General features: G+C 35.8%; 1 protein-coding gene across 1 annotated transcript in view; it reads right to left on the bottom strand.

The window, feature by feature from the left end:
* Positions 1-4,043: 4,043 nt before the first annotated feature.
* Positions 4,044-26,489, bottom strand: part of LOC129234129 (four and a half LIM domains protein 2-like) — an 84,619-nt gene continuing 62,173 nt past the window's right edge. The window contains exons 5-9 of the mRNA XM_054868023.1: positions 14,754-14,954; positions 8,255-8,429; positions 7,795-7,964; positions 6,676-6,862; positions 4,044-4,756 (exon numbers count right to left, since the gene is read on the bottom strand). Coding sequence (XP_054723998.1) covers positions 4,599-4,756; positions 6,676-6,862; positions 7,795-7,964; positions 8,255-8,429; positions 14,754-14,954 — 891 coding nt within the window. The 3' untranslated portion in view covers positions 4,044-4,598. The remainder of the gene's footprint in view (positions 4,757-6,675; positions 6,863-7,794; positions 7,965-8,254; positions 8,430-14,753; positions 14,955-26,489) is intronic.

Genomic DNA, 26,489 nt, shown 5'->3' with positions numbered 1-26,489 from the left:
TGGCGGGAAAATAAAATGATAGCACATCAAAACTGTCAAATAAAAGCAATAAGCAATCGTGATTGCTCAAAAAAAAAAAAAAAAAAAAAAACCACCTGTTTTTTTTGTTTGAAAGGTGGTTTGATTGAGTGTTCTTAGTTAGATTAGCCAACTTTTGGTGCAAAAGTCATATGGTAAAGCTTGACCACGGATGAACAGGAAGCGGAAACAGAACACTTCATTTTGCAGTAGGCATGATAGGCGAGATCGCGCAAACAGCAAAAACACTTAACTGCTTACTTGCTCTCGCTGATTCTACCTACTACAAAATGAAGTGTGTTGTTTCCGCTTCCAGTTCATGGGCTATCTCTCCGTGGCACAGCTATAGCTTGACTATGGAGAGATGGCAGATGAACTGGAAGCGGAAACGGGAATGTGTTTTCATTTTGTAATTGGAAGCAACAGTGAGATCGCCCTAGCAGAGAACTCGCAAGCAGTCAAGGTTTTACTACTAGCACGATCTCGCACATCCTACCCATTAGAAACTGCAGTGGTCCGCTCCTGCTCCCTGTTCATTCGCCATCTCTCCGTGGTCAAGTGTGTACCAGCAAAGCTTATGCATGTGGCCCGTCTGCGAAGCTGATCCGTTATGTTTAATGCTAAAAATTGCAACTAGGACCCGAAACTTTCAAAAACAACCGACGGTCTTCAGTTTGGTATTAAGAATGAGTGTTGCAACTTTACAGCAAAACACAGTACACTGTTAAAAAAATTTCCTGAAAATAACGGATAAAGTACCGGCAGCAAAGTTGCCGTAAATATTACGTTTCCGTTAAATTATTTTCCGTGAATTAACAGAAGTTCCATTTCTCATTTCTCCGTTTAGTTCTGTTCTTCCATTTATAAATTTTCCGTGATTTAACGAAAATTCCATTTCTCTTCTTTCCGTTGATCTATTTTTCCGTTTTTAAATTTTTCGTTCATCTATTTTTCCGTTTTTAAATTTTCTGTATCTTTACAGAACTTTCGGTTCTTGATTTTTCGTTGCGCTATTTTTTCGTTTCTCATTTTTACATATTTTACTGAAATTTCACTCTCGTTTTTCTATCCTATGTTTGAAATAATATATATTATAAAAATAGTTAACCATTCAAAAACTATTATTTTTTTAATTTCTATTTATTACTTAAATATATTTTAAGTGAAATTTTTGCTTGATAACTTACCTTTCAAGCATCTAATTTGCACCTTCAGATGAATAAAAATAATCGAAAAGTACCAGCAAGGAAATTAGTGGATTTGAATATAACACCAATTTTTGATGCTGATACTGCTCGATATTTTCTTCCACATCTCCTCGTACATATTCTGGCATGGCATGGAAAAGCATACATGAAAAATAGAATATTTTTTTGCAGAATGAGTCAAATAAAATACCATTAAAAACCGGTTGACTTTATCTTGGAGTAATATACCTGATGGAGGGTACCGCATACCAATTTACTGTGTTTAAAAACAGAATCATTGACATACACGTGAAGAATTTTTTGCTCAGATGATGTATACCCCCCCCCCCGGGTGATTTCCGCGTTAGAGCAAAAACAGTAACTTTATAATAGTTCTATAAATTCTAAATCAGCTACCATCGGAATTCTATCAAATGCATATTAACAAGAAAAATACATTTGTATATTAACATGTTCATAGATATTCTACAATACTTACATGTGACCAGCGGTGCTAAGTTTAAGTGTCTCCATTGCGTCTGTACACAAGTAATCCAATAGCCTTTATTTTAAATGGATAACACGAGATTCTAAAACTATTCTCACCGCTAGAACACACAATATGACTAACGAACAGAATTGTTCGAAGTATTGAGCAAAATAATACACCGCAATAATATTCTAATACTGACTCAGTAAAACTCACATCAAATCACCAGGGCGATCAAAACACAGCTGCCTGTCTGAAAATGGCGCAAACATTTTTCCAAACTTACAAAGTCCAAAGGCGTAAAAACAATTTCGACATACGAGTATATTACTTTCCAGGCATGAAATAGCAAGCTATCAATTTTGTCTTCGACACCTGAGTTGTTATTCTAAATAAGCTTTTAATTAAAAAATGTAACAGTGCGATTTAATAAGCACTATCAAAAAGCGATGTTTATCATAACTTGAAGGCTAATCAGGATACTAACAAAGTACAGCACAGCGGCAACCCTAGAAATGGAAAAATTCTGTTTTCGTTACTTCCTTTCGTGATATTTCTGTTTTTGGAAGGAAAAAATAAGTTTTGAAGCATTACGGAAATATTCTGTTAAAATCAGTCAGAAAACTACCTGAACTTTCAGGTTTTTTTTAACAGTGCAGAACGTAAAAAACCCGTACGTGAAAATCAAGAAACGTCAAAAATCCGAACGCATACCGATGAAGTTTTTCGGGAAATAAATAATTAAAATGATTAAAGCATTTACTTTGACTTATATTTTCATTCAATTTCCTGTGTTTGATTTCTGTATAATAGTTTTTCAGAGTACATACAATACTGTAAATATTTTTAATTTTTTCTTTATACTCAGTAAGCAAAAATAGTAGACATTTGTTAAATTTTGTTAAAAAATGTAATTACATATTCTAGCTTTATGTACAGCATTGTATGTTATGTACATACGTAAACATTATATTATCACTTTATTTGATTAAAAGGCATTTTATTTTCCTAAACGGCGGTACCTTCTTGCTTATTCTCAAAAATCGATTAATTTAAAAATCCGAACTACCCATGGTCCCAATTAGTTCGGATTTTTGGAGTTCGACTGCATAGTCAGGAATTGGTTTTTAAAAAAACAGATGAAAAAATAAGCGTGAGCAATACTACTGATAATATCAATAATAGCAATTCTTGTGGTTAGTAATTTCTTTCCTTTCCTAATATGTTTCCCCATGTCATCTATTTAAAAACAATGTAAATATATTTGCGTTTTATATGTGTTATGGCCCGAGAGGTTCATGAGATGCGGTTCTCGGGTGAAAAAGTTTAAGCACCACGACTGTTTTTTTTTTTTTTTTTGCTGTGATTCATCAGAGTGAGGTTTTTTTTTTTTTTTAAATTAAAGTCATATTAATTTTTGTAATGGTCTCAGTTTTTTTCTGAGTTTTTTTTTTACTATTTCTATGCGCTACATCACACACACACACAGATATCCAGCTATATAATGGGGGGATAGGGGATACAATAAATTGCCACCCCAATAATTTCTGAACGGCAAGAGTTTTAGTCACAGAAGTAGAGTCTAGGTATAGTAAACTGCCATGCACTACACAATGAAGCGTCATCTGGTGACAAAATGTGGAGTTAGCATTCTTATCACAGAAACGGTACGAGACACGGGAAAAGGTCTGATACAAAATTGTTCAGAATCATAAAATGGAGAGGAAAAAAAAATGCCTCTTCTGCACAGTGGAGTGGTGTTAAAAATAGTGGTCATAAATATAACTACAAGTCGTCAGGTATAGTGGTTGCGTGTAATGGCCTCCACGTTTGCCTGACCTGAACACTTTGACTTTTTTTGGTAAGAATACATGACAGAGTGAATGAATGAAACATTTCCACCAACACTCCAGGAACTTTGAAACCGTATTACGTATACTTATGCTCAGGGGCGTGCACAGGGGAAAGGGGGAGGGGGAGGGTAGCGACACCTGTCGGCGATGAGCCTGAAGAGGGCTCGAGATTTTTAGAAAGAGGGTCAAATGTATGTAGGGAAGCAGGGATAAACAATATAGAGGGGGGCCCGTAAAAGTCATGTGTGATGGGCCATAAAATTTCTGTGCAAGAACCTACTTATGCTGCTAGCGTGTTACCTGCCTCGTTGTACAATGTACACCGGGAAATAAAGTCTCGGGTTCAGATCGTGTGAAACTTGCCCGCTTTTCCACTTTCTTAAAAACAAAAAATGTCGTTTAAAAGAAGTAAAGAACAAATGGGGATGCAAAGGAAAGAAAGCCTGTTAGTTTGAAATTTATTTTATTTTAACGAAACAAAGTCTGAAAACGATGCTCACTAGACGTTGATCTTTATTAACTTTGTAGGATTAAAAATAAAGAAGTTATACAGAAGGGTGAAGAGTTTGCACAATCGAAGAAACTTAAGTGATATAACACTTATAATTCAAAATTTTGTCTCAGCATCAATCTTAAGGCATTTAATCTGTTGTTTCTATTTACAGTTACAGTTCCAACAGCGAAGTTGACATTTATTTTCTTTCTCTTTTTTTTTTTGAATATTTTCAGAGCATATTAATAACAGTAAATCTCAACTATTTCTACACAGCGAATGAATACAAGAGTCAGTACCATCGATGGTATTTTTGAATTTGGTACTCAGCTCTGGACAAAACAGTAATTGCGGTAAAATGTGACTTGGCAGTAAGGAAATTACGTTTCATTTAATATCGTCATCCCTTTTAAGTTAAATGTTTTGAACCGATTTCATCAGCACTGCGCCAGACAATAAGAAGAAAGACTTCTTGGGATTCTTGGATTTTTGAAAAGGGAAAAATATGCGCCACGCAGTTTACAAACAGTTTGTTTAAGATCGAGGCCAAAAGTTCATTAGATGAGCCTTCGCTTGGCGCAATCCGGGCACAAGATGTCCGGCCCGTCCGTCAGGAAGCCCTTGCCCACCAGGGAAGAGCAACACTCGGCGCACATGAAGCAGTCGTTGTGCCAGTTGCGGTCTTCAAACGAAATGAATCTAGTGCCTCCGATGCCTGCAAAAAAGAAAAAAAATGAAAATGTTCAAATCAGGCAGACCAAAGCATTTTCATAATTGCATAGTGTCTGGCACATTCAATTTTGAACAAACAAACAAATTAAATTATGGATTCTATTTCATTAGGGGTTCACCCGTAAATCTCTCAGTACTGTCTACTAGAGTGAATTTGCCAACTTTTTAAATGTTACTTTCTATCATTTCTGAAGTTCGACAACAAACGTACGGGATTAACATTCCTTTCAATACACCTAGCGACCTGTAAGCTGGAAATACGAACTAGTACTATGAATAGGCTTGTATAGCAAAAAAATAGCTGCAGAGGTTGAAGGCTAAAGGCTAAATGTACGACTGAATACCGTGTTGGCCACTTCTAGACTTGGTATACGATAATACCGCGTTGGTCACTTCTAGACTTGTTATGCGATATGATTCGGTCTGCATAGAGGTGGATGCGTTGATCCACGCGATGTGACGTCACTCTGGCTGCCTCTGTACCCCTCAATCTTGCCACATTTCGTTGTTCCAACCATCTTCAGCACAGCCAATGCACCGTGCTCGCATCCATGTGGGCATCAGTTGCGATTTGATGTACGGACCAACCTCCCCTTCTCAGTCCGATCACCATGCCCCTCGTAAAATCGTCTATCTGCTGGAAGTGCCTTCGTTGACGTCGGCCTGGCATTTTCTCGTGTTACACGTATCCTCCAAGACAAAAACAAAATTTCTTCGATAATTCTCCAGTCAGAGATAACGACACGAATATTGCCCATTCTGCAAGGTTATAACGAGTAACGGGATTAGTTAACCCCGTTAATTAGTTGCCTTCCCTTATATCTTACTTCACGTTCGTAGGAGAGCTGCGCATTTCACATCAGTTACATAACTCAGTGATGTACATCTACTCTAAAACTTGCATAAATTTCTGAACACTCCTTCATGGTGTTGCATTTTCAATGTCGAGCAGTGTACAATAGAGGGTATTCAGTCACAAGTTATCAATAGAACTAAATGGCTAATGGATTAACTATTAACCGTTGGCTAATGATTTCATTTCGCAGCAATTTATAGTTTTATGTCATAGGACACCACTGCCAACGCAAACAACAATGGACCGCTTTTAATGGAAGCTCGCCAGCTCACCTATAAGTCCGTAATACCAAACATCAAGCATTACTCAAACAGTATTTATTGTCTGAGACTGTCCGCTAGTAATTGCTCGATACTATATGATACGATATAGTTGTCAGAGGATAATGTCTACAAGTGATTTGTCTAAACCATGAAAATCTTGGTCATTGTATGCAAGTATCCACTCCTATATATACACTAACTCCTGTATTCTTACAGGTGGGACATTACGCCTGGACACGTGATAATTCACAGAAAATATGAAACTGTACTTGTTGAATCTAATGATGCTCGATTCAAAAAGTCAAAGTTTGAACATTTTCAAAATTTTCGAACATTTTATCCCTGCGTTTCTCCATGTGAGTTATAAGTGCTATGGGCACAATGCAATTACGAACGAATTACGCTCCGAAACAACGTTCGTAAGTTTTTTTTTATTTATTTATTGCTATTTCAATACAAATATGTACTGTAATAGCAGCATTCCTATTACGCTCAAAGTAGATTGTTTAACATATGTGAGTTGAAATATGCTGAGGAAGCATACAACACCAAACAACGTCTATCATTAAAATAGCTTTATTATTACCTCATAGCGTGATGTTAAAAAATTTCTGTTACGCTTCAGAGATTTGGCATTTTTCTCATAATTTATTCTCTATGTGAGTGAATGTAATTTTCATATCACACAACGACAACTATACATACAATGCCTAAACCTTTAACCAGTAAGTTAACGGACGAATAAAAAGCAAAAATGAAGTGTGGGCAAGGTGGGAGACTGACCTGTGATGGGCTTGTTGCAGGCGGTGCACTTCTTGGCAAAGAGGATGCCGAAACAGTCGGCGCAGTAGGGCTTCTCGTCCCGGGATGTGAAGCGCTGTCCCGCCAGGGAAATGGCGCAGTGCGAACACGTGAAGCACTCCCGGTGCCAGGGCTCATTGCGGTAGGTGACGCCGCCCCCGTTAATGATCTGCAAGGATAGGAGTGAGTTAATGGTGAGCAGAGAGATTCATGGGAAAGATGAAACGGAGTTCCCCAGCGTCCCCCCTAACTGCAGCACTGTCCGTGCAACATAAAAACAGAACCACAGATTCTGGCGCCCACACCATCAGCTTTTCCAGTGCCTTACTTATATTTTGGGTTTATAAGCTCTGCGCCACTCTCGAACCCTATCCTTAGCTCTTATCAACTGAAATCGTGACTTGACTACCTGGCTACGGTTCCAGCCGTCTAAGGTCTAACGGATACGGTCATGGATTCAACAGAGGCGCGACAGTGTCGTGATGATTGTGAAGGCACTCGAGTAAGTCTTCTGGTGTTGTAACCAATTAAAGCCAAATTTTAATAATTGTTCAAACGGGCGAGTGTGTCGTATGCCCCACATTGATTCCTGTGGTTATTTCATTCAGTATAACTTGTTTGTTGACACTGAGAACGCACATATAGCTGATCTTAGTCAATAAGTGCAGGTCATCAGCCTCTCTGTCCATTATAGGAGGTTATGCCTGAAATTAGGTAGTATCGGCTCTCTTTTGACACTGAAAATCTAACAATGTTGAATTGACTAACGATTTCCACAATGGAAGAGCCCACGCTTCCAGCTCCTACTACCATTCCCCGTTCTAAGTCTGTTAATTGCATTCGTACGGCCATAATCAGTTTAGAAAGCTTTTTAAATGAATATAAATGAAAAAGCACGCCTGTTCTTCCTGAAACCGGTTTTCGATATTAGAAAATGGAATTGTTTATTCATTTATACATAGGAGATCATCACATCACAAACTGCAATTAACTCAACTAACCAAATTTACCTTTATCTTTTATTTCATATAGCTTTGAAGGTAAAATTTTAATATTGTTTCGGAAGTTCCGATATTTAATAGTGGAAGGCTGTTTTCTTACCCGCCGGCACTTGGTGCACCTGGTGGCAAACTTCTCCTCGAAGCAGGTGATGCAGTAGATGTCGTCATCCCGGGGGATGAAGCTCCGGGTTCCGATCGGTGTCAGGCACACAGAACACGTGAAGCAATTCTCGTGCCACTGGTGGCCCTTGTACTCCATTTTCTTCGTGCCTGAGGAGAAACACAAGAAAATACTCAATAATATTCTTTCATTTTTACCTCTACAGTAACTGACAAATATAAACAGGGTTACGGAGTAGGAGGGAAAAGAAGCCATGCCAAAAATGAAGACTTGGAGGGAAATGACTGATTCTAAGTCCTACTCTTGGAATTTTAAAGCCCTCGACCCCTTTACTCCAAAATCAGTCGATTTTATGACTCCGACTCCACAGCCCTGAATATTAGTGCACAAGATGATGGCTAATGGGTTACAAGCAAAGTATCAATTACAAATGACTCACCTGCTCGAAAGACTTGATTGCAGCCATCGCATCTGGAAGCAAATGCAGCATCGTAACAATTGGCGCAGTATATCTTTTCGGATTTGGAACCGAACGGTTTATCGATAAGAGAGGACCTGCATTTGTTACATATGAAACAGCTTTCGTGCCAATGCCTTTCTTTGTAGGACAGATCCTGAAACAAAGAGCTTAAGTCAGGCAGATAATAATCGTCGTTGCTGCAAATAATTTTAAAAATAGGAAGTTTGGGAAGTGTAGGTGGTTGTTGACTCATAACCATATAATGATTCAAACTAATCTAAGTTGATTTCTTCGTATCTCGATTAAAAAAGATAGAACAAACCACGTTGCAGAAACATGTAAACATATTTAATTTATCTAATATTCACTGAGTTTATTTAGATTAAAAAAAATTTTTTCATTGATTGCTACTACTATTGCTAGTAGAGGCCAAGTTGTTCATAAAATATAATTGTTGGTACTGATGTACACATACGGTGTGCTGCTCTGGCATTTTCAGAAAACATGACGCAATTTTACAGGGTCATAAGACTAATAATACTTTGTACGTTCATTTCGTTGCTTTTAATTTAGCAAGAAGACCGCTTGGTATTGAGATTAATCCTTTGTGGGCTATTTATTGCGGTTTAATTCCTTCATCCTTCATCTAAGTTTCCTCCTTTCTTGCTTGCTTTATATGTTAGTATGAATTTCATGTTATTAAATTTGTTTTATCTTTGATGATGTTGTTTGAGTTGTCAGTAACAGTACAACATCGTCAAATTCACTTCTCATGAAAATATCCTAAAAAGTGTTACTATGTTTTCACGCTATATCTGGATATTGATCGTACTGGTGGATATCTCAAAACGTTCAAACGGCAGTATAATAGATCTCAGTTGACGACTCTCTGTTCACCCTTTTTTGTTGACGATTTCAGAAAACGAAAATCATAAGAATGGTCAGAAAACTGTTGAAAAGTATTGTTTGTCAGACCAAAATTCCATCCTATTGCTTTGATATGGTAAACATTCAACTACGAGTACATATATCGAAATGACTCGATAACAGACGATTGTCACACAAAGAAGTCCATTATACAGAAGAGCGTCCGTAAAACTTAGTTGTGATAGGTATAACCTTTTGCTTTAATTTATCTCTTTGTTTACAATTTATATTAGCAGTAAAATAGTACTTGCAATCATTAATTTTATTGAAAAAAATTTAAATTTTTAAAAAATAAAGTTCTTAATGGAAGTTTTTTTGTGTGATAAAAATATTCATGAAATGTTTTCGCTTTTAAAACATATTGAGGCAATAAAACGTATTTAGTCATTTTAAAAATTTATTAACCCCCTTCAGTGCCAAAATGAATGACTTACGTCAATACGCCACGTCGTTAAGTTTTTTTTTTTTTTAATTTATATTTTTAGCGGAAGATAGTAACTCGAAGTTTCAAAAATTAATATAAGATGCATTGCTGATGACCTTTTTGTTGATACCATTTAATTAGAAAACTAATTAATCAATCACCATTACAAAAGATATTTTTTAAAGCAAAAATATGATTGAAAAATTTAAAAAATGATTCCTTTTGCGTCATCAAACAGTGAAATTTTTCCACACTTCAATGTGAAATAATAGTGTATATATGTGGATAAATGGATATAATGCTACCAGACAAAAAAAAAAAATCTATTTCTACACAAAAGCAATCCCCCCCCCCTTTTTTTTGCACGTAGCTTGTGTTTTATTACGCAGTTTCACATCGTGTTGTAAAAATATTTTCATGCATTTCACTATTACTAAAATTAAAAAGCACTGAACCAATTTTTTAGAGATTATTATAGGATAAATGGATATAATGCTTTCCATTTTACTCATCCCCGAACGAATGTTGAGTTTTTTTTTGACTCTACCACACTTGGATAAGGGCCTAAGAAGGTATAGACACGCATAAGAATGCATTTCTTAAAAATGAAAATAAATAAATAAATAAATAAACAAAAATAAAGTAAGTTCAATAAAAAAAAAGTGTATTGACTTGCGTTTCTACTATAAGGACGTTTGCATTCCTATTATTTCAGGCATGAAAATATGACTGCTAAAAGATCACTTTAAATACAACACCACGTGAAAAAAAGAGTCTGACTTACATTATGAAAATTATGAGACATTTAGCAAGGTTTTAACCCAGATTCGTTTTTTCTTGTCTTTCAAATTAGTTTCCAAGTCTCAGCTTTTTTCCAGTCGGATGTCTCCTTTTGGAATCGTAAATTTCAGTGAAAAACCCGAACTCTGGCAAGCCAGCTGTTTATTTTGGCTTTATCCATACGTGCTGCGTTTTCATTTTGCATTTAATTTCATTTTCTCTTAAGATGTATATAAGAAAATCTGGATTATCCAACACAATCCGGCAGATAGTATGCCGTTTTCTTGAAAATGTCCGATGAAACGGTAATCCAGCAGGAGTTTATTATGTGATTTTGTTTCTTGAACCTTTTTATTTGTAACATACCTTTGGGGTCGTCCACAAATAATGTCGCGTTTTAAGAGGGGAGAGGGGTAGTGAAATTGTGACCGTCCGTGGCTAGGAGGAGGGAAGGACAATAGGAAATGTGACCACACATTTTGGTTGAAATGAAAAACATTCTTTATAAATGCAATATAATGTGATATGTGACAGGAGGAGGGAGGAGGTGTGACGAAGTGTGACAGCTCGTAACAAGAAGGAAGGCGGGGGGGGGGCAGTAAGAAGTGTAAGATCTCATATTTTGGTTTAAATGACAAACAATCTTTATAAATGTAGCGTGATATGTTTTTGGAGAGGGGGGGGAAATAAGTGTGACAGCTTGTGACAAGGGGGAGGGAGGGGGCAACAAGAAGTGTAACATCACACATCTTGGCTGAAATGGAAAACATTTTTTATGAATGTAATATAGCGTGATATGTGACAAGGGGATTGGTGGGGGTGAGAGAAAGTGTGACACTTTGAGACAAATGGGAGGAGGGGACCAAATATATTGAAAAAAAGGGTGACATCATATATGAACAGCCCTTTATAATTACTATTGCATTACTTTGAGTTGTTCATTTTTTTCTTGAAATTTCTTCTTTTACTTAACATGTGTACTTAATGGCGAATATCAAGGAGCCATTTTAGAATACTGCAAATTTGGCACATTTATTTATTCAGTTTTTTAAATTGTGTTTTCATATACATGTTTTTTAGAGAACACTATAAACTCAAAAAAAAAAAAAAAAACCTTTCAAAATCTCTTGTTACTTCCTGGTATATTTAAATTGAAATGATCCTCGTTGCTTTCAAAAACAATATTCTTCACCATAAGTTTCTCAAAAACTGGCAGAAAATGACTCCTGAATTTAATTAGGATGCTGTTTTTTAAGGATGATTTAATTTTGTCAGAATAACACTGCATTGAACCAATTATTTAGATAACAGTCATTCAGGATGGGGTCCCTATATAGAAGCTTAGGGACTCTTACTCTGGGTCTTTCGGCTTAAAATTTCTCCACTTTCAACTGTCCTTCTCATATTTCAATAGTTTTATTGTATTTGTTGGCATAAGCCGGAAGAAACACTCCTAAGTTATCTTATAAATATATAGAAAATTAAGGAATAAATGTTATTAAATTCTTTAAAAAGAAATATTAGCCTGGTTCAAAGCCATCTTGCCATTTAGGGTAACTTTGAGTTTGAACTACGTCAGAAATGGGATGAAAGATAAATTGTTTTATTGAAAGTAGACAGATTTTTATACAGCAAAATAACATTTCTGAATGCTTAAAAGCTTCCCCTTTGTAGTTCACTACATCATAATACAGGCATTTGAAAATAGCCCTTGACACATTTTTAAAATTCATAGAAAAACAACAAATTTTCGGTGCAAGAATTTTTAATGACAAAGTAAAGAAAAGAAGGAAAAATATAACTATACGGAATTTATATTGACGGCTGTATCGTCACAGAAGAATTTGTTTTTCTTGCTATGACGATACAGCAGTCAATGTAAACTACTTTGAATTACTTTTTTCTTCTTAACTACTTTCCCGTAAAAGTAAAAGAAAGAAGATAGAAAATCATGAGAGAAGGCTGAAGACATCTCTCTCCCCCCTCTTAAAAATATCTCAAATAAAAAAACAAAGTCAAAAATAAACAAAAGAATTAAATTATTATCGAAAAATTCAAAATTGGAAAGTAGGGATTTGAGATGGGTGATTTGTGTGAATTGTCCGATTCGAACAAACATTCTGTTGTTAGAAATATCTCGGCGAGGACACCTCATTCTGATATTTCACTTCTTGATTTGAACATTTTTTCGTTCAATTTTGAACAGTTCAAAAAAATACTTATTAGCGTCTACGGGGAAATTTAAGGAAAATATAAATCCCGAACATAAAGGCAGACTTGTTCAAAATAACTTTGTGGGAAAAAGCTTTTTATGAAGAACATGTAAAGAGAATATCTTTTTAATTTGAACAATTTTTGCTCAATTTTGAACAGTTCAAAAAGCCCTACATTAACGCCTAAGGGGAAACTTAAGGCAAATATAGATCATAAACTTAAAGGTGGATTTGCTTTAAACAAAATAATTTGGAAAAAGCTTTTGATGAAGAACATGTACTAAAAAGATCTTTTTGAATTGAGCAATTTTTTGTTCAGTTTTGAACAACTCAAAAAATCTTAACATTAGCACTTACGGGGAAACTTAAACTAAATATATATCCTGAACTTAGAAGTGGATTTGTTATGAACAAACATTGTTGAAAAAAAGCTCTTGTTCAAGACATTTCAAATGTTCTTCTTGATCGGAACAATTTCACCGAAATTTAAGCTTCAAAAACGATCTTAGATAATGTTTGGGGGCTCCCCCCTGTGACATTTTTGAAATTGAAATTCGAAAAAAAAAAAAAAAAAACCTTGCAATTTTAGGATGTTTTTATTGACATTAGTGTTGGAGATGAGGTTTAGTACACTCCTCGAGAATTTTTTGGAAATTGAAGTTGGGAAAAAAAGCCATGTAATTTTAGACGATCTTTCACGATGTTCGGGATCACATAAAAAGTGTAAGCCACAGAAATAAATCCCCCTATCTTTGAAAGTTTTCTGCATCCGCCCTTAACAATAGCTACTGAAAACAATTGCAGCATCTATTAAGTTAAACTTTCCGCAGTTAAACTCTCATTGTCGGAAAATACATCTAGGTTTTGCATCAATTATTTTATCTGACACTAAATTGAATAAAATGACAGAAGCTATTCTGGAAAAGATATTTCAAAAGTCTCTAGCGCTAAATAAAGCTCTGGCGAAGAGTAACGTTACTCTCAGCAGAAGGGTCACAAGTCCAAAAGATGTCGAGATGAAACAGCAAGTCCACTTCTCAGATTGAACGACACAAATAGAACTGTTTCGTCGCTTGGATGAAGGAATGATGCGCTCGAAATAGTATCAAGAATCTCTCGGAAAGAATTCGAACATCAGAGGTGTCTGTGGCGCCAGAGCCCTTCGAACTCTTTCGACCGCCTCAAATCAGGCGGAAGAATATTTGGCTACTTATCAAGAGGAAAACTTCGTGAAAGAATTATTACGAATGTGACAGTTGCGTTGACGTTTGACGAAGTATTGCACATATCTCAATAGATACACTACAATAGTTCATTCACGTATTGTATGCTTAATGAATTTCTTTCTGTAGATATATTGTCGATCTATCAAAATACTTTACTCCATTTGCTACTAATACGAATTATCAATTTGCAAAAACAATACGTTTGAAAGTAGCTGAGAAATAAAGAAATGAATAAATAGTGACTCAAAAGTCAGGGGTGCTCACGAGGGAGGAAGGAGGGGCGGGAGCTCTGTACCCAGGTATTTATTGTAAAGAAACTTTTACTTTTGACTCTGCATATAAATTGCTGGAAATAAATATTTTGGAACGAGATAACTGTAAATCGAGAAACAGATAAAACGCTTTTTTCCCTTTTGAACAAAAATAAGTATAGGCTGACTCTGACAATTTTACAGCCGATCTGCTGCTCCTAAACTCAGGGCCTGATTAACGCACGGCCCTGTAGGTCCGTGGACCTGGGCACCACAATTTTAGGGCCACCAAAATAGGGTAAATATTTTTCATTTTTCCCTGTTTTGGGAAACTACTACTTTGAAAAAATTGTGGATTTTCTTGTAAGAGGGGGAATCAAATTTTGTCAAGACTTGGTTACCACGCCGGCTTCACCGGGCTCTGTCTCAACTAGTTCAGAGGAAAATCGGTTGGCTAACGATTGCGGGTGTTGTGCCAAACTAATAAGTTTCCCCTCTTTAAATCAGCTCACCCGAGCTTAAGCATCAAGTTACCAGAACTACACTATATGCTGCCTTTTGCAACAGTTTCCTATGCGTTTATTTATGTTGATTTTAACATATTTTTTTTAGCATAGTTTCCAATGTGACAAAACAGTATCGAGAATCAATACCCACCTTGGAGTCGATTCCGATGAGTTTCCCGCACTCGTCACAGGTGTTAGAAAAGAGTCGTTCGTAGCAGTCGATGCAGTAGGGATGGTCGTCGCGCAACACGTAGCGCCGCCCACTCAAGGTTTCGTCGCACTGCCAGCAGCTGAAGTGGCCTGAGTGCCAGTCCCTGGACATCCCGCGGGTGTACTCGCCGGAGAAGATTAGCTATGCAAGAGAAGTAAGTCGACTGATGAGCGGAGATTGAACTTGGGTTAAAAAAATCACGAAAAAGGTCAACTGCGGAAACATGGGCGCCCATATGCAAAATTGTAAGGGGGGGGGGCTCAGATATTTTAACCATGGTTTAGCATGATATTTTCCCCATGAAAACCAATTTCAGGACAGATTAGAGTCATGAAAATTGGACATTTTTAATCACTTATTCATTAATGGCTGGAAAAGAAATATTTTTACATTTTTGCAAAGAAAAAAAAACTAAAAATAAGGAAGTTCTAATTTCCAAGGGGGGCTAAAGCCCCCCTTGCCCCCCTATATGGGCGCCCTTGTGCGGAAATGAAGTAAATTCACAGATGAGTTCAAGCTTAAAAAATCATCAACAGCACTCACTACATAAAAGAAGTGCAAGCGTGGATTCAAGGGAGGGACAAAGGGTCAACTGACCCACCTTGACGAAAATTTCATTACAATTCTTATAAAAACTTCAAATTTTATATCCAAAAAAATAGTACATGGAATCAATGTTAACCTTTTTTTTTTTTGCTTAGTGCTGTATTTCTTCTCAGGGCGTCTTAATTCAAAGGATTGACTGGGTTTCTCTGTCGGACTATTGTTATTTTGAGAGTTTTGCTCATTTTCAAAAGAACAATCATCTCTAAGAGCTTAACGTTTCTCCAGACCACTCTTCCATCTCAAACCACATGTCGTATATGTGTGTTGTGTGTGATTTTTCTAACTATGTAAGTTGAGCTGTAATCTCATGTCCAAGCTGAGGTTAACGAGACCAGCTTGTTTGCCAAAAGAAATATGACTTTTGATGAAAATTTGAGGGAATATGATCTATGATAGAAGTTGCGCCATTGAAAAATTTAGGGAAGGAGTGTTATTTGGGGGCAGGGGTGGTGCTCCTTAGCATGTGAGGGGTGCGCTCTTCTCGATGGGGGGATCTATGGAAGAGAATTTAGTCCATGAGTGGGCAGAGATTGAACTGGAGTAAAAAAATCATTAGTAATACAAATTACGAAACAAATGTAAGTTCACAGATAAACAGATTACACTGAGTAAAAAATCATTACACCAGCAAAGGAGAGGAAGTAAGTCCACTGATGAGCGTAGATAGAACTTTTGTAAAAAAAATCAACATCAACACCAACTGTGGAAGAGAAGTAAGTCCACAGACTAACTGTGGAGGAGAAGTTAGTCCAGAGGCCAGATGTGACCAGAAATCGAACTCGCGAAAAGAACCACGTACAACACCAACACCAGTGAGAGGAGATGGCAGTGCAAGTAGTTGTAACACTAAAAGAAGCTGAATCAGCTAAAAATTGTGTCACAAACCTCAATTGCGGAAAAGAGAAGCATTCATTGATTTATGAAGAAGTTTCAACCACCGCAAAATTTTTAGTGCAGTTTTATGAGAGATGAGAATCTATTACAAAAAGCAAATACTCGTAAACAAGTTTCGGTAATGATGAGGATGGGATTCCTATACAAAGGGAGCTGGATCAACTATGAACGTATCGCAGTCATTAACTCCGAATAAGACAGAACCCATAAATTGGTTTAAAGATATAATTCGAAATTCCATCATGAGTCAAATAGTTCTTCGAGCTATGATGATAGAATTACAACACAAATGAAAACTGATGTAACTGAAAACTACCTTGCAGTCATCACAGATTACGAACTGGCCCCGCAAGCAGATGCAACTCCATCAACCAGAAACACTATTTTAGCAAGAGTTTAGAAGCAAGTGAAAAATTATTCTTATTTAACGTGTCATACTCATTCTTTTGGAGCTAAGGTTAGTTGGTTCTATTGGGTTTTTTGGCACAAGAGAACCAAGGCTCTGATGTGCCAAACGGTTTTCTGTAGTAGAAAAAAGTGCTATAAAAGTGGAAGTGTTTAGGGAGTAAAGGACATAAAACTTCTAGGATGTTGAAAGCTATGCCGAAATACATACATGAACGAAGTTCTAAATTTTGAATTAAAAAAACGAAAATAATAAGCTGCGAAATAATGTTGAGTAAAGGAAAAACATCTACAACAAAACAACAACAATACGAAAACAAGGACATAAGGACGAGCATCGGAGCTAAGAAAATCAAACTCTGTTCGTTCATCATCATTGTCAAAATAAAAGAGTTGTTGAAGAAAGCTACTAATAAAGTGGCACAAAGCACTGGATATTACAAAAAGTTGCTTAAAGGACAGGATATTACAAAAAGTTGCTGTCAGTATGAGGCATGAAGAATATTCAATCTGCTAGTATCTTTCGTTCCTCGGATGCTTCAAAACTTTAACTGTCAGAAAAGAGAGCTTTGGGTTATTTTGGAACCATTAAAAAGATCGACATTCAGACGCCAGGTTTTGAATCTTGCTGTATCGAATTTACCACACATGAAACTAATACTTCATACTTAAAGGTTTTTTCAGATCTTAAGGAAGGGTCAAAGAAAATGCTTACGTTGGAAGTTAGCCTATTCAAGTCTTCGCTCGGCATGTTTCAGATACAGACTTAAAAACTTATCACTTCAACAAAAATGTTACAACTTTCCCTCTTCAAGGTCAAAATGTGTTTTGTGAGCATCCGTGGCAATTCTTCCGCAACATTAGAGTCATGACACTTAGCTTAAACTTGGTTCAGCTGCTCTATGCTAATTTTAAATGATCTCTTGGGCGGAACTTCGTGTTCGACAAGGTAAACTGTTATAGCACCAGAAAACATTTCTTGAGCATACAAAACTAACCGCAAGAGAAGAAACGACAGTTTAGAGCTTCGTTAGGAGGATGCATTAAAAGAATTTTTTTTTAAATACTTCCGAAGATATACTGCCGCGCTAAGCGCATAAGTCGTATCTACATTTGAGTTCAAAAAGAGAAATTGCCATTTAAAGTTTTGCGCCTCCATATTTTTTATTCAGATGTAACTTTTTCAAAAAATTTTATAAAATATTTCAGATTGATTATGACCATAAAACATTGTATTTGAGTAAAATATGTTACAAAGAACTAATGTTGACATTAATTCACTTTTGATAAAAAGTGCAGATACGACTTTTGTGCTTAAGCACGGCAGTATAAGTTCTCTTAGCAGTTACAACTTATGAACGGAAGATGACAATTTATCCGATATAACTCTAGAAATTTTCTTATAAATTTAAAAAAAAAAAAAAAAAAAGACGATATCCATCTCTCGCCACACACTCAGAAACACAGGCTCAAATCTTACGAAATTTTCGTTGTACTTAACGAAACTGCTTCGCCAAAAATGCTCTGAGCAAACCTTTTGCCAAAGTGACGAAATTTTCCGGAGATTTGATCATGAGTTTCTTACCTAGCGAGGGAGGACAAACCATAAATGACGAAATTAGTCTTACGATCGAAGAATTTTAAATAATGAGCGCTCTATTTCTGAGACTGCAATGGGCATCTCAAAGGAAGAACCTTCAGAGAAAACTAAAGTAGGTTGGTCACCTTTCTGATTTACCAGGAAAGCTTCTAAAGCATCATTGCAAGCATGGCCAAAGCTAAGGGGCCATTCATTAATTACGTAAGTGTCCTGGGGGAGGGGGGATTAGAAAAATCTCCACACACTCTTACTTCAGGCGAGGAGGGGGGGGGGTTCAAACCCATTCTTACGAATATTTTCCAAGTCGATATTTTATATCAGAAATCGCGCGGTCAAGTGGTTTGCAGGCATCATATTTCATTTGCGTCTGGAAGGTAAAAAACGTTATTTCTTATTTTAATGTTATGTTGTCAATGTGCCAAGATAAGTTCTGTTAGTTTTTAGATAACAACAAGTACAGTAATTGTATGCGTTTTCTTTAAATTAATTTGCACTAGTATAAAATATACATTAACTTCATTTTTAAGGCGAAATATTTTAAAACGGGAAGCAGTTCCTCAAATAAGTACTGAGGAACCTTTTCCCCGAAATGGGACGCAATTAGTAATGCCCAACAACGGCACGAATTGCTGAAGTGAATTTTTTTACGCAGGGGCTTTGAAATTCTGATCCGAAAACTTTTTTCTGTAGATATTTTTTAATTGCTGCCAAAATCAATAAAAAATAATAGTAATTAGTATTAAGTTAGTTTTTTTAACAAGGGGGTTTAACTAACAAATTTCAAGGCTGTACTTAAGAAATCATACATTTGTGGATTTTGGGCATTCAGGCAAGTCAAGCACAGAAAGAATAAGAGCGTGGCATGAAAGAAAACATGTGGGTGAAGTGACAGTTCAGAATTTAAAAAAAAAAGAAAAGAAAAACGTTTCACTTCTATCGTGCCTTTACGACACACTTTTTTTTTTTTTTCGAGTCAAATCTTCAATGTACATAGTGTGTTTAGTAGTTAATTGAAATATCGAGCGCTCCTTTTATGAAGCCGACTCATCATTTTTCTGAAATGAAAGACTTTTTGGACTTTGCTCAAATCCATCTAAAGATAGCCTCATTAGCAGCCGATTCCCTCATAAGATTTAAAATATTTTTAAAACTTTCTGTAAAGTATCACAGAACTAATTCCTTGTTTTATTACTCTAAGCAATGTCCGTTTGTTTATAACATGGTTGTATATTGACATCTTGTCATTTGCAGACCCATACTCTATTCACAGAAAAGATAGACCGTAAGTGAACAAACCGGTTGCCAGAAATTTTGCCAGTTAGGGTTACTTTTGGGGATTTTCTCTTCAAGCACATGATTGAGGTACTCAAATGGCACATTTCTTTGTTTACATCTAGTCTATCTTTTCTGTAAATGGAGTAGAGCTCATTCTCCAGAGGCTGTCCTCCATTCTTTCAAGGGAAATCACTATCGGTGAATTGCCATGACCATTTGAGAATTTTGACGCCAAGTTTCCTACCGCATGCAGGAGGCACCAGGCCTCTCACGATGCGAAATTTTACAATGAATTTAATTTAGTTGTGAACGCCCAAGCCATACAGGCGCTCAAAGGGTTTTTAACATGCTGCATATTTATGCGACATGCACTGCATCTTGACTTTTCAGCATCTTGAAAACCCAAGAGCCAGGTTTGAACTCACAATTTGGAGTTTCCAGAAGGAAATACCTAACCATAACGATACATTTTTTTTTGAAGAAGTTGAAATGTTTCGATCGTAATATATTTAGAAATGAGAAAGAAAAAAAAGAAAAGAATCAGGCTTTTATGTTTTTGTTAAATGAGTTTAAAAAGATGAAACTTAGCAATTTTCTTGGTCGTCCTTTTCAAAAACTGATTAAAACACATTAATAATAGTTAATGAATAAATTAATTTTAAAAAGGAAAATAAGTAAATAAACAAAAGTAAAATAAAGATAGAATTAAAAGTTCTCCATTTTTTTTGCAAATTTTGATTGAGTCAAGTTTTTAATATTTTTAAAAAATATGAAATTTTATAGAAAAAAGGTTGTTTTAAAGTTCATCCAAGAAATACCTATATCAACCGATCTTGATTTGCTTTTATCGCCAAGACATTTGAGATGAACAAACTTCAATTGCATGCGATAGCTAACTTAACGAAAAACGAAAAAACGATTGAGCTGATTGAAACGACCGTCATTAATTTTAGAGGATAGATACATTTTCGAAAGAACAAGAGTGCATACATTACAAAGATTCGTGCGTCCTCCGATCGAGGCGGTGATGGTGAGATCCGTTATTCTGAGCAAGCTGAGAGAGAGAGCAGCGGGAGAAATGCAGCCGGAGAGGGTCTTCTCGAGTCGTGGGCAGGAGTTATTTTCGAGGTGAAGATTAGAGTGGGGGAGGCGATTTATGGGCACGTTAAAACACTGTTTCCCAAACGGGTTAATAACAGGCTTCCTGTCTAAAAATATGGACGTGGTTTAAAAAAAAAAAAAAGGATCCTATCTTTTAAATCAAATTTGGACGAGAAATTCAGTTGGTAATTTGATTCAAAGATGGTATATATCCTTGAAAGAAAGGCTTAATACGACAAATTTAGTTTTGCAAAAAGATGTTAGGTTTCAAAACGAATGAAAATGAGAGAAATATTTTAGTTTTGCATTGATATTAGTGTACATCAAACTATAAATGTAGAAACCCGGATGGTGACCAGAGCCCAATTTCGGTCTTGGGGTTCGTAGGAAGGGATAACGTTAGAGCCCCTACGATATTTCCATAATAATACCCCCCCCCCAAGCCCGTCATTTAAGGAAGTGGAGTGGGTCGTTTGACACCTCATGTCTATGAGTATTTCTTTCTTTTCTTTTTTTTGTTCTGATCGGATATTGCTTGAAAGTTATTGAGAGGAGAAAAGTAGAAGAAAAAGACACATTCCTTGACCTACAAATGTTTTGTTACATCTTACAGGTCTTGAATTCTTTAGTTTAAAGTATCCACTGAATTATTTCATTTATTTACTTCTTTTTGTAATAAGAATTTCATTTAATTTTTATGAAGTATGAAACATTCTTTTTGTTCATTTTTTAAATTTATTTTTACTTATCCGTAAACAATAATGAAATTACCAATTAGGCGTTTTTTAACACATTAATACAATTTTAGTAGTTCTAGAGAAGTTAAGAACTATGTTCAAAAAGTAACAAATGGTAGAACTTTGTAGAAAAGAGACACATATCACAATACTACAAATGTTTAGCAAAAACTAACGGGAAATCGATACATCTTACCTCTTCAAAGCACGTCTTTCGCTTTTTAAAGTTCATTTTGTAAGTTTCAAACTAAAGGTTTGCGAAAACATTTACATTATTCAACAGCTCACTAAAACCAAATCAATATACTCCGGGAACGTTTCAAAAAAATGACATTTTGACAAATGTTTTGGCAGCGATTGCTGTAAAACAGATTGGAAAATAATCGAGTGTTGTCACATATATTCAACAACAAGGTCACTTAGGGAGACATAGAAACCGTCTGGAACGCTTTTTAATATGAGTGGACATCAAGGCAAATTTTATGGAGGTGCAGCTGATGGCACTGAGTGCGCAGGTGCAGCTGATATCGTCTCTTCCGCGTGAAGAGGAACACATAAAACGAACGATGTTTCATCGACAAATGATCCGCCAGACACGAGGTTGAACACGCTTGGCAGACGAACTTAAATAGGTGACTCACATTTGAGACATCTCGATCTGCAGTAGAATACATCGATTATCCGAAGCGATCGGGACTGGACTTCCCTCGGTAAATCGAAAATTCTGGATAAAAGGGAGCACTTAAAAATGACAGTCAGGACAAGGGCGTAGCCTAGGGAAGGGTTCATGGGGACTGGACCGAAATGAGTAAGATAATTCAAAAATGAAAAAAATATTTTTTTTACCCACTTTTTTCCTATTTGTATAATGCCCAGCATACGGCCTGCGGACAACATCCGACCCAAAAAGTTGATAGGAGTGGCCCGTTGTTTTGTTTCATGAAAACAATTTGAAAAGCACGACTCGTGAACGTGTCATAAAGTTGGAGCAAAAATTCAAAAATTAGTTTCTGGAAAACATGCATTTAATAAAATAAGCACCTAGTAATTGATAACAACAATCATTGGTTTGCAAATTTCTTTCCTTTTTCATATTTTGCCATGTTATTTGGAAATTAATGAAATATTTTGAAATTTTATTTGTGTTATGGCCCGCAGAAACAATTTTAATATGAGGTGCGGTCGTCGGGCAGAAAATGGTTGAGCAACACTAATTTAAGAGAACTCGAAATTGAGTACATACAATTATATATTTCCTATTTCTTGTATAATGTAAGGAAAATTAATTTTGAAATCATCCTACACATCCTCGTTCCCCTCTTTCATCCCCAAAACAGAATACTTGACGATATTCTGCAAAGTAAAATCAGTTGACCAAAATTGTTCTGCAAGTACTTCAAGCAATATATACACAAGTAACCAACGTGACCTTTTCCACAAATCGTCAGCTCTAAACCAAAATCGTTTCATACAAGTGTTTTTCTTTTTCCAGTTTTTAAGACTTATGCTTTCGCAAATTCATAGAAAAGGCAAAGATGCAGATTTTTATAAAAATTCGAACCTAAGTGTCAAACCACGTTTAATTTTATATGTCATGAAGGAGCAATTAAAATAATGTTAATGAATAAATACATTATTAAAATAATGAATAAAATGAGTCGAGTTAGGGTAGCATATAATACAACACTTCAAAACTTTCTAAATAATTGAAATATTTTCAGGATGCAAAAGGATTGAAATCTCAAACCAGACACGCAATTTTCGCCGATGGACGTGCTTTAATGTTGGCCTGTTTCCAAAACATGCGTTTATGGAGCAAATTGCAGTGGTGAAGATCTATTGAGGAAAATAAGGAAAGAGAAACCAAAAGGCTAGAAAAATCAGAATCTTTTCAGATTTAGAATATGGAATTTTTGCAGAAAATCTGCAGAAACTGCCGATTTTCCACAAATATCTTCCAACTCAAGATAGAATTTCGAATAATGCTGCATATTTCTTTAAGTTCAAAGTAAATCTAAAGTTCCTGCAAAAGACTTATCGAATTCAACATTTTTCAAGAATTTTCCGCCGAATTATCGTAATTTCCGAGAATTTTAGATTTTCTTCTAATTTTAAGAAATCTGCCGAATTTGTGCAAAATTCTATCTTGAGTTGGAAGACATCAGGAACCCTAATGTAAAATGTGTGTGTGTGCTCCAGCAAAAAACCGTAACTCCCCCAATCTGCTCTTCACATAATATTAGGCAGTGAGAAGCAAAGGGATATAAGTGGCAAAATTAAAAATTTGGAAATAACTAGTACAAATAGTAGGGGAACCTCTCCTCTTGTCTTGGGGCTAGATCTAGTACACGTAGCCCTGGTAGGTGCTGCTGTATAGCCTGATTTAGAGGAAAAAAATCAATAAAAGCCTACCTAGGATGTTATCTTTATACGCATTTTATACTCAAAACTTGAAAATGTCCACTTACATCCCTTTGCTTCTCACTGCCTCATATGTCCTCTATATTCAATTTTTTGGAACAAATTGAAGAAGCAGAACATTTTGAAATGACGGGCCTGGCTTTAACCTTTTCACTGCTGACCAGAGAATCTCATACAAATAGTGTAATAATGAAAAAAGGTAGCAATCGAAAGAAGATCTTGAGGCACATTTCGGACGCAAAATTTGTTCTCGTCTACCCTTTATCGTGATACTAGGTCTTAAAGTTTGCCGAAGTTTTAAGAAAAGGGCTAATTTTAAAGACTTGGCGAGAAATGGATCGCGCAATTTCACCGTCTGCATCCATTTACAAATCGTGTGAAAGATGTCTTCCGTTATTCACAAAAACTCGCTAAATTCAGCGACTTTCTTCAAATTTCGGAAGAATTTAAAACCTTATACGTATTTCACTGACGAGGACTCTAGGGCAAACAATTTATGCGTCCAGAAACATGTTTTACAATGCTCTTTTGATTGCTACTTATTTAATTTTTTCCATTTTTACGCTATCGTACGACGTAATATCGTATTACGATATTTGCTATTGAGCAATGCTGTTATCGTTTCATGTTAAGTTCAACTTTTCAATTTAATAAGCTTAACATATTTTTTATGAGACAAGGTAAATTGACCAGAATCCCACGACCTGCGAACCAATTCGAAGAATCTAACGCGCTTTGCTTTTTGTCGCCCCAAAGCGGTTGTAACAAGACACACGGCCACCGCTCGCCGTTTATAAGCGGTCATAGCAGCGAAAGGATTACAGAAATATGCATTAATGTTTAGTTTCGATTTAATAACTGTAGCTTGGAAGAACTGAGCTGGATTACATTTGGTGAAACACGAAATCTGATTACCTTCTGGCAGTTACTAGGTAATTCGAATATTGAAAAGCCATTAAGGCTGTCCATAAATGTTACATTTTTTTCCACCAATTGACCCCCCCCCCCCCCCGTTCACTCCCACCTTTTTTGTCACACTTCATCTTACCTCTTTCTCCCCTTGCTACATGTCACGCTATATTACAACACATTTTGTTGCAAAAAAATGCTTGCCGTCACACCTTTTGTTTCCTGCTCCGTCTCTCTTGTCTTAAATTGTCATAATTGTAGGAACCCCCACCCCTCAAAGCGTAAAAATCATTTGTGGACGACCTCTCACTTCCTATTGCTTTCAAAGAGCATTGCAGCGAGGACAGGTTGTTTTCCTTGCATTAACACTGTACTAGTATGGAAACGACTTTTACAGAATTCTCTTGAGCCGACTAACCCGTAAAAGTAAAAAGGAAAAAAGGTCACAAATAAATTAAATAATTGTTAAATAAATAATAATTAAATTATTAAATAATTAAATCAATTAATATTGACCAAAATATATAATTAAATTAATAAAATAATTAAATCAATATTGAAAATTTAAAAAATGGGAATAAGGGTTTTGAGATGAGGAAAATGTGTGTCTATCGATCTGTCTGTCCGCCCCCTCCCCCCACCTCCCAATAACTTTTGCGTGAATAATCTGAGTCTAACATTTTTTGTTTTGTTTAAAAAGATCTAGGCAAGGACACCTCATTCCCACATTTCACTTTTTGATTTGCACAATTCGCAACTCCAGAGCTCAAATACGCAACCTTGCGGTGATTAACAATACTAAAGAAAAGGGTAAAACATTCCATTCCACGTGTTTTCTTTGGGGTAAATTACAGGCTTCAGACAGTTTGTGATGTAATGTAATTTCAAAAGAATAGAAAAGAAAACTTCTCACGAACACGATGAAAAATTACTGTCATTCACAAAGCGTCAAAGCAAGTTATAAGTTACTGCATGTGTTTGTTTTACCTTTTTCATCCGCCATTAGACAGTGGCTGCAGCACCCCCTATAGTTTACTGGAGTTGCGAATTGTTCATTCAATTTTGAGCAAATAAATAAATAAATAAATAGTAAGTAAAATATTAGCGTCTACGGGGAAATGCAAGGCAAATATCTATCCCAAACTGAAAGACGGATTTATTTCAAGCAAGTTTTGTTGGTAAAAGCTCGTGATGAAGAACATATATCGAAAATATTATATTTATTTATTTTTTGATTTATCTATTTTAAGGATATTTTCTGAACAATTCGAAATTCTTTAACATTTACGGAAGAATTTCAAACCATTTGACCTTCGGAACCAACACCATAAAAAACTATTTTTTGGCACTAAAAAATTGAAATATTGTGCGGATTCTGAAAATGTTCTTAAATTTTGGTTTCAAGAAATAGGAGAAAAGTTATGACTAAAAATCGAAATACCATTTCTATTTTTTTTTTTTATTACCATCTCTTTATTTTTTAACAGAAAGATAAAGCTGCAGACGATTGTTTCAGGAAAATTATTTAGTTAAGACGACTTTTTATTATTTATTTATTTATTTTCTGAAGTTCATTTATTAATTTTTTGTTTTAACTTTTGGCAACATGGGAAAAATAAAATCCAAGGCAACATATGTTGATGCCTTTTTTTTTTTTTTTTGAACACGATTAAAGAATTTTTTTGCGGAAAAAATGTATTAGCTGCACTGTTTAAAAGGTGCTGCTAC

This window comes from Uloborus diversus, chromosome 1, assembly GCF_026930045.1.
Source record: "Uloborus diversus isolate 005 chromosome 1, Udiv.v.3.1, whole genome shotgun sequence".
NCBI classification, from domain to species: Eukaryota; Metazoa; Arthropoda; class Arachnida; order Araneae; family Uloboridae; genus Uloborus; species Uloborus diversus.
The sequence above is the reverse complement of the archived record's forward strand: the minus strand, read 5'-3'. Positions and strand labels throughout refer to the sequence as shown.